The sequence below is a fragment of the Notamacropus eugenii genome, chromosome 3, assembly GCF_028372415.1.
Source record: "Notamacropus eugenii isolate mMacEug1 chromosome 3, mMacEug1.pri_v2, whole genome shotgun sequence".
NCBI classification, from domain to species: domain Eukaryota; kingdom Metazoa; phylum Chordata; class Mammalia; order Diprotodontia; family Macropodidae; genus Notamacropus; species Notamacropus eugenii.
In genome coordinates, this window is record NC_092874.1 from 5,266,429 (window position 1) to 5,283,576 (window position 17,148).

General features: G+C 43.5%; 1 protein-coding gene and 1 long non-coding RNA gene across 2 annotated transcripts in view; one reads left to right on the forward strand and one right to left on the reverse strand.

Moving 5' to 3' along the window:
* The window catches only part of THSD7A (thrombospondin type 1 domain containing 7A), a 357,822-nt gene that overhangs the window by 126,807 nt on the left and 213,867 nt on the right, over positions 1-17,148 (reverse strand). The window contains exons 5-6 of the mRNA XM_072650795.1: positions 14,441-14,596; positions 12,102-12,314 (exon numbers count right to left, since the gene is read on the reverse strand). Of these exons, the coding sequence (XP_072506896.1) occupies positions 12,102-12,314; positions 14,441-14,596 (369 nt within the window). The remainder of the gene's footprint in view (positions 1-12,101; positions 12,315-14,440; positions 14,597-17,148) is intronic.
* Positions 8,596-16,105, forward strand: LOC140532377 (uncharacterized). The gene is made up of 3 exons (XR_011976481.1): positions 8,596-9,052; positions 14,008-14,144; positions 15,354-16,105. It is a non-coding gene; the product is annotated as an uncharacterized lncRNA (long non-coding RNA).

A 17,148-nucleotide genomic window follows, 5' to 3' on the forward strand; every position in this document is an offset into this window, starting at 1 on the left:
AAAATGACTCATGTAAAAATATGTTTTCATGATTGCCCATGTGTAACCTATATCAGATTGTTTGTTTTCTTGGGGAGGGGGAATGGGAGGAAGGGAGAAAAATTTGGAACTCAAATCTTATTAAAATGAATGTTGAAAAATATCTTTATGTGTGATTGGGAAAAAATAAGATACTACGTAAAAAATCTAGTTTGCCTGATCATAGTGGCAGCCTGGGGTGGGGGAGAGTTGTCACTTGTGAGTGGTGTTTCTACCAACTCCCCACGATGTTAGACTGCTAGGCAAACCTTTTAGTCGCAGTAAAACATTTACTTTGATACCTGCTAGATAAAAAGACAATAAGTATTGACCACCCCAGAGATTCCTGTGAAAATACCTTTCTTTGGGTAGTTCTGGGCTGCAAAGAGGAAACTGCAAACTTAATAAAAGATTGGTTGACTTTGATCTTTCCCTGGGACCATCCTGTCTGTTCAGCTATGTGAACCTGCTGCATCCTAAAGCCCCAGTGAGCTAGCTCGTGGTTCTTCAGTTGCTGTTGTATCTGTACCCCTTCAAGGACATGGAGCATTTCTCATCAGTTGGGGGGTTGCTTTTATACCTACAGGCACAGAGCAAACACACTGCATGCAATGAGGGGTTGCTTCTGTGCAGCATAAAATTAAGACAATGAAAATGCCGTCCCAAATGACTGTCAGAGATATGCAGAAAAGTGGCCAATGGGAGTGTTTGGAGAACCTCTAGGTCATTATTCTCACCATGTCATGGCTTAATAATATTTATTGAGGCAATTTATCACTGGTCTGCACCATGATAAGCACAAGCTCTTCGACAAATGAACTATGTCAATGTGCCGTCCACAGCCTGTCAAATTTTGCAGCCAGGCCACAATGGAGTTCTACATTGATGCCCAGACACTACTCAAGCCTGACAGTGCAGAATAGAGATGAGCTCATTTCACCATTTCTATGGCATTCCGTTGTTAAATGCAACAGCACAATGTAAGAGGATAAGTGGGGCTGACAAATTGGGATCAAGAGATTTCTATTTTCATAGTGAGAACATTTTTCATAAATAAATTGAGGGCTTGATGTCATGCACAATAAGATGATCGATACAGCTGGTAAATTGGGATGGATGAAGCTCCCTCAGAGCCTGAGCCCAACTGATCAAAAGGTCTTAGAGACAGGCACTTCATGAGGGAATCTTCCGATAATAGAAGATTGGATTCAGAGCTGACAAAGGACCTCAGAAGTCATTGGGTCTAGCCCCTCATCTTGGGGGTGAGGGAACCAAGACCCAGAGAAGGTAAGGTTTTCCTCCAAGGTCACACCGCTAAAAAAGTAGAAGAGAAGGATATGTGAGTCCAGGTCTCCCAACTGCTAAGTTAGTATTCTTCCCAGGATGCTCCCCTAGGAGCACCAGCTTCAGGTAATTAGCCCACATCCTGCACAAATAGGTGCTGGTTTTTTTGTATTCATGAAGAGTAACCCCATAAGTCCCACAGCTTCAAGGAGAAGCAATCTGGAGGATGGAGTGATCTTCGAGGCTCATTGGTCTACTCAGCAATATATGACCATTGTGTTTAATTTTTATTCAGAAAATGGAACTAAATAGAGATTTAGGACGAGATGGAGGGAGAAGCAATCCAGTCAGTTCAGCATGGGATGATTTATCAAAGAGTTGACTCCCTTGGGACATTCTGCCCTGCCCATTCCCCCAAAGATTCACTTTTCCAACAAATGCTACTAAAGCTAGCTTTCTTCTTTTTGGCATTCATCTGGAGTGTTCTGACATGCAGAGACATATATGTATCTGTATATACACATGTGCATGTGTGCATGTGTGTGCATGTGTGTGCGTGTGTGTGTGTGTATTGTAGTCTCTCCGATTAGATGTGAACTCCTTGAGGGAAGGGACTGTTTTTGCCTTTCTATGTATATGTACTCCTTACCATAGTGCCCAGCACATAGTAGGTGCTTAATAAAGGTTTGTTAATTGATGGATCAATGGCACAGAGGCCCTTATCCCTGACCATTCCCCACTGGGTCACAGCCTTCACTAAGTTCTAGCTCCAGAAGACCTTGAATGGGTGGGTATCAAAGCCCCCTTGGATAGTGGTGTCTGAGCCTTTCTTACAGAAACAAGGTGTCATGCTGATTGACTGGGCATTATGAAGTGAGTTGCTCTTTGAAGGGAGATACATAGCTTACTTTCTCTCTGATAGAATTAAGTTGGCCAAGTTTTCCTCCTCTGGTCCTGGACAAGAATAGGTCTGGGAGTGTTATGGCATGCAGGGTTTATCCACAAAGTGGAGCCAGGGATATGGTTTGTTTGCTGTTACTGCTTCTGTTGTCCATCCTTCTTTCTCAAAGAGGACAAAAGACATCAGGAGGGGGAGAAGGAGGAAGGAGCAGGGACAAGACAGTTGCCTCCCACCTTGGCCACCACCATACACTTCTGCGTTGTGATTGGGAGACCTCAACTCCTGTGGCTACTTCTCCATCCTGCATGAGCTTTTCTCATGGAGGTGTGTGTTCAATACAAGAGGACGTGGTCATACAGGCTGCTCTTGGGTGGGCCTATTGGGGCACCTTGCTGGATACCATCAGTTTCTTTCCAAGAATGTCAGGTTTTCTCTGGTAGAGGTACTATGTTAGCATAGCCAGGAGGGCCTTGGAGCAGAAGGGCAGGGATCAGATGGAGCTGTTGGTATGTAAAAATGCCCAGAGTTTCTGCCCATCATAGGTATTCTTAATAAGGAAATCACAATGCAACCGTGACTGAGGTTTGCTTGGGTCAGACTTCAGAATTTTTCAAATGGAGAAATACTACATGTGAAAAAGACAGAAGCAGATGAGAGCTTTGCTGCCATGAGCCATTGCAGTTATGAAGAGCTGGGGTCTCTGGAAATTGTCCGTTCCCTGTGTCCATTTGTCCTACTGGTGAAGAATCACCTCTTTTTTGGGAGGTGATCGAGGCATGGATTCTGACTGTGTCCTTTGGGAAATCTTGTGAACATCTGACTAGGGCACCAAGCTGCTCTCACTCACCCACAAATAGACAACAGACTTGTCAAATGAGTATTGTCCTTTCTACCTTTACAGCATCTCTCGATTACATGCCTTTCTTTCCTCTGACGCTGCCCCCACTCTGGTGCAGGCCCTCATCTTTTCACACCTGGACTATGGCAGCAACAGTGGGGGCCAGAGGAGGGTCCTACCTGCTTCAGGTCTCTCCCAACTCCAGTCCATCCTTCTCCACTAGTCTGCCAAGGTCGTTTCCCAAAGCTCAGGTCTAACCATGTCACCCCTCACAATCCACAAGCTCCAGTGGCTTTGTATTATTTTAAGAGTCAAATACACAATCCTGCATGTGACTGTTGAATCTCTTTACAACCTGACCCCCTTCCTACCTGTCTATATGATGCAGTAATCCTAGCCTCACTGGTGCTTGCCCATAACACTCCCTCTCTCCAGCCTTTGTATTGGTTTCGTCCTTGCCTCGAATGCTCTCCTTCCCTTCACCTCTTAGCTTGCTGACTCTGTTCCACTTGATCAGGGATTAATGACCAAATGAGGGAGGCCTGAGACCCCTGTGCGGATAGATAGGGCTCCTTCCTAAGCTCGTGAACTGGATGCCATGACACTCCCAGACCTATCCTTAACAGATGACTGGAGGTAGCTGGCTAATGAAAGTTCTTCATACCCTCCTCCCCCTGAAACTTTCTTTGCCTAGTTAAATAAAAAAGGGGAAGTCAAAGCGGTTGGAGGTGGGGTGAGTGTATTGTGGGGGGGATTATTTCTTTTTTCTGGATTTGAAATAGCATTCCTTCCAAATTCCATCATGAAGATCAAATGAGATAATATTTGTGAAGTACTTAGCATAGCACCTCGTCCATAGTAGGTGCTTAACCAATGCTTTTTGTCCTCCCTGTGGGCAGCTAGGTGGTGCAGTGGATAGAGCACCAGTGCAGGAGTCAGGAGGACCTGAGTTCAAATCTCCCCTAAGACACTTGACACTCACTAGCTGTGTGACCTTGGGCAAGTCGCTTAACCCCAATTGCCTCATCCTGGGTCATCCCCAGTCATCCTGATGAATGTCTGGTCACTGGATTCAGATGGCTCTGGAGGAGAAGTGAGGCTGGTGACCTGCACAGCCCTCCCTCACTCAAAACACAGTCAAGTGCAAGTCATGTCATCATTTCTCTGGTAGCATGGTCCTCTTTGGCAATGAAGGACGAACACAAAAAACAATATTGCTTCTCTACCCCTTACCTGTGACTTCTGGAGAGCACACAAGAGGCTGGGCTATTTTCTAAGGTTTCTGCAAACACCTGCCAGAGTCAATGCTGTTAATTCAATTGTCGGTGAGGTCAGTGCAGTTCACTTTGCACCTGTGAGATGGCCAACCAAGAGCATTGTGGGGTATTTCTTCTGCTTCTTTTTAATTTTTTATTTTGACATCACAGCCTTTTCTGAATAGAATCCTTGGCCCCACCCACAGCATTATGCCCTCCCTTGTAGCAAAGGAAAAATTAGACAAAACATTCAAATGGTTGGTTTAGAGAGCACCCAAAAGGCAGGATGCGGGTACAATTAGGTGGAACCATGTAAGCTGCTTGGAAAAGCCATGTGAGCTTTGGGGCAATCTGAGGGACAGTTCAAACCTCTATGCCCAAGCCAAAGTGGCTATTATGGGTCTAAGTCCAGATGTGCATCTGCCTTCTTTCAGATGCAAATCTGGGAGGGAGGGAGCTTTGCAGGTTCCCTCCTGTACATGAGATGCCAGGGCAAGTACTCTGGGTCTCTTAATGACAGATTATGCCACCTATATGGATATAAATCACTCCTCACCTTGATTTTATGCCAGGGGTTTCAATCCTAATACAATTTCTGGCTCCAAGTGACTTTTTATTTATTTTTGTCTCATCTCTTTGTAAAGAAACCTAGAGCTACCCCAATCAACCTACCAAGGGGATCCCTTTTATAGAGCAGGCCAAATAATAACAGAATTCATTTGGCAGAATACAAGACCTAGAATCTCATGGGAAATAATGGGGGGAGGAGGGAGTGTGCACAGAAGGAGGAGTGCTGTAGGACACATGCCATATTACAAAGCTGTAATCATCAAGATGATTCAATACTGATAAAAGAGAAAAGATTGAGAGGGAGAGAGAGAAAGAGAGAGAGAGAAAAGAAGAGAAGGAAAGAGAGAGAGAGAGAGCAAAGGTTAACTCAAGGGCAGCCAACTTTTGCCCTAGAGCCACACCTTTCCTATATGGCCTAAGAACCAAGAATGTTTTCTATGTGCAATAAAACTTTATTTAAAAAAATGTAAAAGCTTAGTTCAGAAGCTGCATTTGGACCTTATCTGGGGAGAAGTTTGGACTTAATAAACAAAATTCAGAAAAACTGAACATTTAAAAAAATTACAACCTTTCAATAACCATATGAAAAAAATTGTTCCAAATCATTAATAAAAGAAAAAAATGTGAACTAAAATAACTGAAATATTGTCTCCCACCTAGAAAATTGGCAAAGATGACAAAAAACAAAAACAGTAAATATTGGAGAAGGTGTGGCAAGAGAGATGTGTGATACATTATTGGTGGAGCTGGGTGATGGTCCAACTTTCCTGAAAACAATTTGAGATTTTGTGAGAAAATGAACTAAAATGTCTGAGTCTATGGACCCACGGTTCCCACTGCTAGGCTAACATGTTCACCCTTCAAAGGCAGAAATGAAGGAAACTACTGACAGTAGTATTTTAAGGTAGTAAAGGAAAAATCTAGAAGCAGAGTGGGTGCTATGTGAGGGAAGCAGAATTGTAGCAGCTCAAAAGGAAAGTGAGAAGCACAGACTGAGTCATCTCCACTCCACTGTTAGTGCCTGATCTGTGGCAGAACCTTCCAAGCTTGTACTGATCTGAGCCTCCATAGCTGGACACACCGTATACTGACCCTGACATAGTGACACCATTTTGGGTTTCTTACATTGAAGGATAACAGTCTTTATATTGCAAATATATCAAAATGTTAGGGCACATTTCTTTCATCTAAATAAGAATGGAGATTGCTGTAAACACTGGGGAAAGAAAGTCCTCTGTAATCCCCTGTGATGGGGAAAGAGATTGTCTTGTCCTGGACTGTCTGGGAGGCTCTAATGACTTCTGTCTTTGCAGCAGATGGAATAAAGAACTTGAAACCTAATTAGATGAAGCCCTCCCTCAAACCCTGGCACTTGAGCCTGATGGTAAAATGAGAGACCGTCGAGTTAAATAGAATACCCAGATAATTACATTCCAAACACATTTAATGACACACCAACTTACAGGAAAAGGAAATTCTCTGTTGATTTATAGGCTGCATTATGGAGAAAACAATCTAGTTATAGTCTTTCTCTCTGTGCTTAGAGCATCACCATTTCCCATGGAATGGCAAGTTAATCTTTGTTCTGAAGTTGCTTCCACTTCTGGAGAGCAGCCGTGCATTTCATGATGAAAGAGGCCTTCCTCTGCTATTGCCTGGCTATTCTGAGTAACTGGTCTGAATTCTAAGCCATCCCCCTCTCCCACTTCTGCCCTGCCTGCTCTGACCTTCATAGAAACCCAGTCATCTTTAAGGCTGGGCTCCCTTCTTAATACTGATCAAAATGGACTACAGCTGGTGATTTTCTTCTTGGTGTGTGGTACTTGGGCTCTTGCTTCTCTACTGGGGGAGGAGGGTGATGAGAATTCTCAGGTTGATGTCAAACAGCTTGGACACAAAGACAAATCCCATCATAAAAGAGGAGCAGCTGATTCTAAGGCCTCAACAGTTTTTGCAAACCTCACATTCTAGGGTACAGTAAATATTGATTGTGTCAAAGAAGCAAGTGTATAGGGATTTGGGGAGGGAGAATGATATGCTCAGGTCCTGTGATTCCACTACAACTCTGGAAGCAGTTGCCTCAGCATCCTAGAAGATGAGGGCAGACAGCTACATGCAAAGTGAATAGCAGTGACTGCCAGCTGCTGGCAGACAGCACTGGACATGGTGAACATCCCCTGCTCAGTGAAGAAGGAAGTGCTCTGGAAGGAGACAGGAAGGCTGAGTGAGAGGTATATTGCACTCTCACTTCCCATTCCCATGAGACATCTTAACCCAATCCTGATCCAGACCGGGCCAAATCTAGTCTGTTTGCTGCTGGGTTGGGGGTAGAGAACAGACTTTCGGGAATCATGCTCAATGAAAGCCAGGTTTCCTATGGCCTGCTGCATTTCCACATGAAACAATCTTTGAGTCTGCCCATTCTAGCACCTCTGAAGCCCTAGGTCTCTGCCCTTGATCGGCCCACATATCTCCATCTTATTCATGTGGAAACTTGCCCAAGATCACCCAGTTAGTAAATGTCTGAGGGGGGATTTGAAGTCAACTCTTTATTATTCTATGACTCAATCTACTGTGCCACCAACTTGCCTCAGAATAAATGATCGTGATTAGTGTAGTTAAAGTCAACAGCTAAATGCCTTCCATGTGCCAGGCACCATAAGAGATGCTCAGGAGACAAAGGCAAAAGCAAAATGGGCCTTAATTTCAGGGAGGAGAGAGGGTTATGTGGAGAGAAGTGTATTTTCTGTTCTTGTAAGTCCTTTTGTCTTTACTAATCAGCAGGTCCAGAGAACTTTTGATAACCTCCATATTACTTCTGACTGGTCCTGCTTATTTCCATACTATTCTGGGAAAACAACATACTCAGTAGTAGTAAAGGATCAGCCCTCCTCAAGCACAAAGAGCCTTCCTCTCCCTTCCTCTTCCTCCCTCTCTCCTCTCCCCTATCTTCCTCTTCCACTGTTTCCCTCTTATTTCCTCTGTCTTCCTCTCCCTTCCTCTCCCCTATCTTTCCCTTCCTCTTCTCCTCCTCCTTTATTGTGTGTAGCAGGTCTGGGAGAAGGGAGGAGTCTTTATTGGGAAGCAGGTGTCACAAGGAGGAGGAGAAGATCAGTGAGTAGGGAGAGAAGGCCCACTGCTCATCTGCCTTGAATGGAGCCCATAGCTAAGGAATGGTTTCTGGTGTTCACAAACCTTGCTTTTCTAAAGGATTTGGGTCTTGTGGGGGATGTGAATGTATCCAGGATGAGACCAAGGGCTGAGGGAGTAGTTGGGGACCAGGAAAGCATCTATTTGGGCTTGGTAAGGGATGGTCCAACCTTGGCAGCTTGACTTTGCAGTCCTGAGAGGTCAGGAATACCTTGTACTGGAGATAGTTTCTGAGCTAAGATGAATTCTCCTATGAATGTCTAAGACTTTTGTACTATTTGATGGAGCTGTGTGACTCTTGGCCTCGATTATGGTCTTAGGATTCTGGAAAATGCCACCCCCCCATCTGCTGGGGCAGCTAAAGAAATGAGTTCCTTCAGCAGTTACAGGATTGAAACTCTGTAAGCTCTTTGCCATTATCCATAGCTCGCCTGACTCTCATGTGAGGATGGAAAAGGTGAGAAGAATCCAAGCTGCCAAATAGTATAGGTGATTTGTCTTCTGTGGGCCTGAGTAAATCCTTACTTCACATTTTCAATCTTTGACTGAAAAGCCTCTGAAAGTATTAGTACTGAAATATTGAACCATCATTTCAGGAAAATGAAACAAAGGCATTCAATTAGAATGTTTCCTGAGTTTAATTGGATTAATTAACACCCAGATTTGGAAGATGCAAGGATTTGGTGGAAGTGAGCTGCTTCCCATCCTATTTACTCCATAAACCAAAATCAGGCAGATACCTTAATTCCTTAGTTCCACAGCTGAGTCTCAACTCAATTACAAAACAAAACTCTAGCCCCAGCTCAAGCCTTGATATTGGGAAGAGCCTGCAGAAGTAATCAACTCCAATTCCCTCTGCCTGATTTAATTACAGTGCAACATTTGCTGCAGCTGCTGATCTCTTATTAGGTGACCCCTCCCTGCTCTGCCCTGGCTCAGCCTGGAGGAGGAAGTTCACTTATGGTCTTCCTGAATTATCTGCCCATATTTATACTGCAGCAAAGTGTCCACTCTGAGAAGATCCACACATTTCTCGTAAGTCACAAATATTTTCCTTCTCTTGAAATGAATCATCCATGAATTGATCCATGTATTGCAGTGAATTGTACATTATATTGAAAGGTAAAACTGTGTGTGTGTGTGTGTGTGTGTGTGTGTGTGTGTGTGTGTGTGTGTGAGAGAGAGAGAGAGAGAGAGAGAGAGAGAGAGAGAGAGAGAGAGAGAGAGAGAGACAGACAGAGACATCGAAGTGAAGAGAGAAGCAATTCCTGGTCTCTTGCTAACTAAAAAGTACGACATATCCTGATTTATAACTGAGGATGCTAAGTAGGATTCTGGATGTCAGGAGTTGGCAAATAACATTAGTGTTTCCTAAGTTTCTACTTAGGTAGGCTCTCTATTGTTATACATTTGACATTTAAGGACCAGCCTTCAGCATTCTGGGTCACAAGATCATGGGTTTCAGAGCTACAAGAAAACTCTAAGGCCATCTGCCTCTTCATTTTACATTTGTAGAAACTGAGACCTGAAGAGGTCAGGTCATTTGCCCTGGGGCACACTTGTAGCAAGTAAAGCCAAGATCAGAGCCCAGGTTTCCCATCTCCAAGGTTGATCCCCATCCCACTTACCAGAGGTGGCTTGTTTTTGGAAACACTGGGGGCCTCAGGAGAGAGTTTAGGCACAAGACCTTGACAGTCTTGTGTCCCAGTGGTCTGCATGTAAGAGTATATAGACACATGCCCAGACCCACACATTCTTTTTGGAGGAAAAATGGTATAGAAACAAAATGGAGTTGTTTGTTTGTAACTTAGTCAATAGTCACAGAGCTGGAAGGGAAACCACAGGTCTTGTTCAGCCCTCTCATTTTATGAAGGAGAAGACCAAGGCTTAGAGAAGCGAGGGGCCTTCCCCAAGATGCATGCAGACAGGACTGGGCAGAGCCGAGATTTGCACCAAACTGCTCTGACTGCTGATCCATTGCTGTCTTCACTATACCACATAATTTTCTAAAGAAATTCAAAGCTAATCACCCAGAGTGGTCTTTCTCTCACTGCAGGGATAGCTCACTGTGCATGAACCTAACTCAGAAACAGGTGGGTTATGCAGTATTCAGCACCAGGTAGCTTATTAACACAAGGGGCATGATGGGTAAGAGGAAGCCCCCTCTCTGGCTTTCCATATCAAAGCCTGGCCCTGGGACCCATGCATCAGAGGACTTGGCCTTAGCTCTCAAGTGAGGGCAGAAAAGCCACTGTGCATACTAAAGCACAGGAGTCACCTCCTTCCCTCCCTACCACACTGAAGTTGTAGGCCAGCCTGCATTTTGTTTAAGTCTTACCACATGTGTGGTTTGGACCCAGGGCAAGAGATAGAGGAATCATCACCCCTTGGGCAAAAAATTCTCCATAACAACACTCAGTTTTCTACCCCAGTGGACAACTTTTTGCTCAGAACGCTTACTGTGAACCACAGGAGGAAACAATTGTGTTCACTGAAAGCAAATAGGAAGGGAGCCGTGATGACAGTTGCCAGATGTTCCAGCACCCCTGAGGGAGCCCTGAATGCTTCTGCCTCGCCTCTGACAGACCTCATCATCACAGTCCTTGGCCCCAGGGCCCACTTTTCTGGGTACACTGCTCTAATATGCACAGAATCCGAACATTTGAGAGCAAGAAGGGACTTTGGTGGGAGCTGAGTCCGACCTCCTTTATTTGAAATATGGAGAAACGGAGGCCCAGAGATGGGAAACGGTTCACTCAAGGGCACAGCGCTAGTTCATCTCAAAGCTGAAACTAGTGTCAACCCCCTCGTCCAGTTATCTTGCAGTGGAGTGAGGAAGGTCTGAGTTTGAACTCTGCCTTAGAGACTATCTAGCTGTCTGACCTGGGGCAATCACTTAACCTCTATTTGTCTCAACTTCCTCATCTGTAAAATGGGGGGATAATGATAACATCTACCTCACAGTTTGTGAAGATCCAATGAGTCAACATATTTAAAGTGCTTTGCAAATTATCAAGTGTTACATAGTTATTGTTGCATATCATTCCCCCTTCCCCCCCCCACCCCCGTGGTGTTCTTGGACATCCAGAGGACACATTGTTGGAGTCCAGGCCACATCCAAGGCCCAGTCAAAGATAATTCTAGATCTTTAAAAGGTTTAGTATAGAGCCCTGGAGCAGAGAAGTCAGGTTCGAAAAGGCTCTGAGAGACCACAGTGGCTACGAAGTGCTCCTCAGACCAGTTTGGATCCTGGGAGAAGGGATAAAAGAATTGTATACCATGGGGAGGAGCACCATTCATGGCTACCATGGACCAGCCATGTGCCAAATGTGCTGCCAGCAAAGACAAATCTAGAATGAGGAAATGAGGCTCATTCATGGTCTTCTTACAAGGAGCCTGCCATGTAAATCGCACCCAAGCAGAAATCGGCAATTTTCAGGGGCCATAAAAGAAAGATTCCCACCCCCAGCACCAGCTTTGAACAAGACTTGTCTCAAGATCACTTTTAGATTTTGGGTGCTTCAACAGACCTGGAGACAAATTATTATTGGGGAAATGGCACTGAAACCGGCATGTTTACATTACTGTATCAAAAGGAAGAAGATAAAACAGTTTGTAGAAAGAAGCTAGAGAGACAGCATGGGGTTGGGAATAGGGAGCTAGCCCTGGAATCAATCAGGTCTGGGTTCAAGTCAAAACTGGTTATGTGACCCTGAGGAAGTCACTCATTACTCCTACATTGGTGAAGGTAGTTCCTTCACAAGGAGTTCCTAATACCAGCAAGGACACGAGTCAGATTTTAAAACATGAAGCAAGATCTTTAAGCACATTTTACGTTATTCCAATTTAATTCTTACAATGAGCTTTGTCATCATCTTGTTGCCAATGGTCACCTTCCATTTTTAGCCATTTCTTGTTTTTTAGTGCATCACTGCATTAGGTCTGGTGCTTCACACCATAGCATTTCAAATGAAACCATCCATCTGAACATCTAAACCTCTGGTTCTGAAAATGGAAGACTGCTCACTCAGCTCTCCCCACAGTGCCCCATGGCCATCATTCTAGTTCTGTGCCTTGGTCTTACCATCACTGTTGATGCAGACCACTTCCTGTACTTGTGTCCCAGGACCACATGACCTTCCGTTGTCTGGCTCACAGTCCCTAAGCTTCACTGCTTTCCAGTCGTAGCATGAAGGCTCTTCACAGGGGATGGCTTCCAACAAGTGAGGGCAGTTACTTGTTCCTCCAGATCCTCCAGTAGGCTCATTACTAATCCTCCGCTTCCTCAGTTTAAAGCCTAAAGTATTTGGGAAAGAAAAGATTTGGTCAGTGGATGATCTAGTACAATGGACAGCTCCAGGAAGTCCAGTCATCTAAGGAGTCCAAGGGAAGGGAAATTCTGCTGCTCAGAACAAAGGACTTCACATAAAAGATCTATTCAAAGTCTAACAATAATCCTAGGGAGGGGTAAATCCAGAGATAAGAGATTGGACCTCTGAGTTCACTGGCACTGAAAACTCCCTAGTCAGTTAACACCCTCTATAAATATGAGATGGCAACTACTCTACATTTTAGAGTCTTAGAGAGTTTTCCAGAACGCTGAAAGGTGACTCACAGCCAGTGTGTCAGAGGTATGCCTTGAATCCAGGTCTTTTTTCCTGACTCCCAAACCAACTTGGTGTCTACTAGGCAACACTTCCTCTCAGGTAGGGAGAATGCTATTTCCATCTACCTTACAGATGGGGAAAGGGTGACTCAGATGTTGACTTGATCATACCCCATTTGTAAATGTTAGAAGTAAGATTTGAATCCAGGTTTTCTTGACTCTTGCTCCAAAGCTCTAGCCACAATGCAATTCTGTCTCTCTGGCAAGCATTCCAGTCTTGGAGGTGACTCAGATACTGTGGCTGAACCACTTACCAGGCCCTTATGAAGTAGCTGGTGCTCCCATGGGATAATGTGTTTACCTGGCACTCTCATCTTGGAGCCTGGTGGACAGACGTATCACCTCCCTTCAGCTACGGTAGTATCACACTGAGTCTCTGAATTTTCTGGAAAACTACAGGTTTTTCCAACTCTGAGTGCCAAAGATACTTAAAAATTTAACTATTTGAAAAGAAATCTTTCTAAAATGTAACATGGTTCCCTGCCTCAGAGGGGACTGAACATCCTTTAATCAGCTCTTAATGATTCATGCCTAACATACTACAATATATAATACAGCGATGCCAGCAGGAGCTGTAGAATCACAGAGCAATGTTTGCCTTAGCCCTGGTAACCTGGGACTAGACAGCTTATTTTTCTTCTCTTGAATACCTTGAATATTTTATCCAGATCATCCTTTGTTGTCCAACTGTCAGTTCTCACTGTGCCAGACTACATCATCTATTTTCTCTCCTTCTAAATTAAATTAAGTGAAACTAAATTACTTTTAGTTTTCTGTAGACTCAGAAACTGGCTCACCAAGGTTATCAAAATTCACAGAACTTGAGTGTTGGAAGGGACATCACTGGCCATCTGGTGCAAACCATACATGGAAGGAATCCTCACTATAATATACTGCAGACAGGTGGCTGCCCAACTTCTGTTTGGATATGTGTGAAACAAAAGTAGGTTTTGAGAAAATATCTAAGATACTGCACTCTGAATAAACTGAGGTGCCTTTTTTAACTGCTCAGAAACCTCTTTTTTGGAAGAGTGACTTTCAGTTGCACCCTGAATAGAAGAGGTTTATGGGTAACCGAATTCCAGATAGGTAATGTATTCTTATTTACTTCATTTTTTTCAAGGACTTCAACTCCTCTTTTGCATACTAAGTACCATCTTTAGCAGTATTCAAGGATCCCCAAATTCTTGCAATATCTACCGAGCTGTCTTCCTGCATAAAGGAAGAAACATTCTGAATTGATGACTCTTCAGTTTCCTCATGATAAGGTGAGGCACTCCATCATCGCATGTCTGACCTCTTTATCTTTAATTCAATTTTATAGCTAGTGATTCAGCAGCTATTATGTGCAAGATCCTGGGCTCAGATCTGGAAGTGCCAACATGAAAGAAAGGTATCCCAGTTATTCGGAGCGTGTGCTGTGAAGGGGGATGCGTGGCTGTGGCTCATACCTATTTGAAGGTAAGCATACTACAAGACATTATTGTCATCCCTTCTAGTTCAGTTCAAGGCCCCCTTATAACATGAACCTTTTTCATTCTTGACAATTGCTCTCTCTTTTTATTATTTATTTGTTGTTTTTTGCTCTCTCTTAACTCGTAGTTCTGGATGTTGAGTTAATTCAATTCAACAATCATTTAACATGTGCTTACTATGCACCCAACACTATACTAAGCACCCAAACAAAAAGCCTAAAGGTCAAACCAGCACACTCCATTGCAGAAGACCTGAAGAAGGCTTGGAAGCCATTTACATACCTTTCTTGCCCTGCTGATCATCACAGTTTTCAAAGGTACAAGGTCCCCAGGCTGACCAAGCTGACACTGCACACTCAACAGGGCAGGGAATGTGGCACAGCTGAGTGGTATTTGGGACAGGTCCTGTGCAGAGTTTCCAGTCTACTGGCTTGGAAGCTGCAGGGGAAAATGAAAAAAAAAAATTAAAATTCTCCAGAAAAGGACTATGAGCCTCAGCATCATTCCACATCAATATTTGTAACATGAAAGGAAGATGACATTGTTCAAATCAGTGTCATGGAACTCTTCATTTCACAGATCACAATGGTAAATAATTTCAAAGGGTCTTGACAGGCTTGGGCACTGGACTGAACCTAATCAGATCAAATGTAATAAGGGAAGATATAAAGCATTACATACGGGTCTCAAAATCAACTTCTTAAGCATAAGATTGGAGAGATATGGTTAGATAACAATGTATCTGAAAATTAAGTCTTTTTATTGAAATTCAAGCTCAACGTGATTCACCAAAATGTCATGGTAGTTACAAAACTGGTTTAATCCGGGCAACATTATTAGAGAAACAGCTCATAGGGCTCAGAAGTTCAGAGACCCATTGGTCAGATTAAGAAAATTGTGTTCAATTCTAGGAGACATATCTATCTAGGGAAATGCCACTGGGAGTAGTTGGATGGTTTGTAACTGAAGACTTTACTTCCCAGAGGGCCTCAAGTTCCATTTCTGTGACCACAAGAACTTCATTAAAGTTGAAGTATATATAGCTTGGCCTGGGGGCACTGGCAGGAGGGATGGTGCAAGTAAGGGAAACAATAGAGATAGGTGAATGTTTCATTGTCCACAACTTCCCTGGCTTTGACTTCCACCTGATGTCTCTGTTTTCTCCTTCTTTTTCTACCATTTTTTCCTCTTGAAGTGCAGCCCCCCTGTCCAGACCGCAGAACCATTGCAGAAAGGATTTCCTGTCCAGTCCCTACCAGGATGTCTTGGCTTGTCCTCAGGAAGGAAGCTTCAGGAAGATGGAGAACATTAAATACCTCCTAGAATCTCACAGGTGGAGGAAAACGGTCCCTTTGATGGATAATTGCCCCTTTCTGTCCAACCCTAAGGAATGTCAGAGCAGCCTTCATCCTTGTTGGTTCTGGAGGTTAGGAAGCAGGTAGTATATGTATGCCTGCATATCTGTGTGCCTCTGTAGGTGTGGGGGATATGTCTGTCAGAATCTATGTGTCAATGAGTGATAAAACATTCAGCAAAGGATTGAATACACATTGCTACTGATGTAATGTAATTCAAGAAACAATTGTTAAGCACCCTATTTGGCATGAGATGTTGAGGATGCAGAGATGAAAAAGTAATAGTTCCTGCCCTCAAGGGGATTATATTCCACTGGGGGTAAGTAAATATGAATGAATTTGAGAAAGAAGACAGTACTAACATAGGAAGAGATAATGACGATTAAACACCCTGTAGCACTTAAGTAGTAGGTGAAGGTCTGCAAAATGCTTCATGTATATTACCTCCTTTGATTAGAGCAGGTTCTTAATAGATTCTGGCACCTGGGTGAAGCTTTGATGGGAAGTTAGGGATTTTAAGAGGCAGAGAGGAGGAAGGAAAGCAGCTGATTATGGTAGGTGCTTGAATGACAATAAACCTTTTGAAGTCTGAGCTTGGACTTTTGTTACTTCTGGGGAAGCATGGGGCTCAGCAAACCAAGGGGAGATCTCTAATTTAACCCCCACTGGAATGATGCCAAACAACCTGGGTAAAGGCCTGATGTTAGAGATGGAATTCTATTTGGCAACGTGTCAGGGAAATGATAGGAAACGTTGAGAGAAGTTGGTTAGAGTCATTAAGAGTTAATTCATATATGAAGCACTGACTAGGCACTAAGCAGTGAGTTAAGGACTGATGGAAGGCAAAAGACAGTCCGTGTCCTGAAGGAGGCCACAAGAGTGTGCAAATAACTGGGTACAAATAAACAGTATACAACCTATCCATGATTTATTTGCATTTATATGACGCATTTCCTATACACAAGTACATCTGGCATAAATACTATATATATCTATCTTATACATACATATGTGGGTATGTATATACATATGTATATGTAATGTGTAATTACACATTACATATACATATATTTACAGTGGTGTGTGTGTGTAATTAAGGAGCTCATTCACTATCATAGTATAGGACAGAGGTGAGGAGGGACTTGGTGAGAGTCCTGGATGAATATTTTATTCCTTTAGAAGGTTGAAGGCATTTGTACTCTCCAAGAGAGAGGCGATTAGAATCCTTTAGAGTTCAAAACCATTCATTCCCATCGATGTTGATGAGAAGTTCAACGAAAGCAGAGAACACAAAACTGCATACAGTCAGCTCCTCATTAAGTTTTCCTGGGAGGGAATCGGAGGGTACTTAGTGCTTGTCACTGGAATTATTTTATTATTATGGGATTTTGTTTCTTTTTGTTCATACATATTTCACTTTAGTAATGACTGCAAGTATGGAAAATCACATGCACATGATCTGTGCAGGCACCATTTTCCTGGGCTACCCAGGAGTCATGCATCCAGCATTGTCCTCCAGACGCTGCCTGTCCTCCTCACTGCCTCTCACCCTGCACCCAGATCTCATCCATTTTCATTAATGATGCTTCTTTGTTTCATGACCAGGCACCTGTATGGGTGAGGTGCTGAATCCTT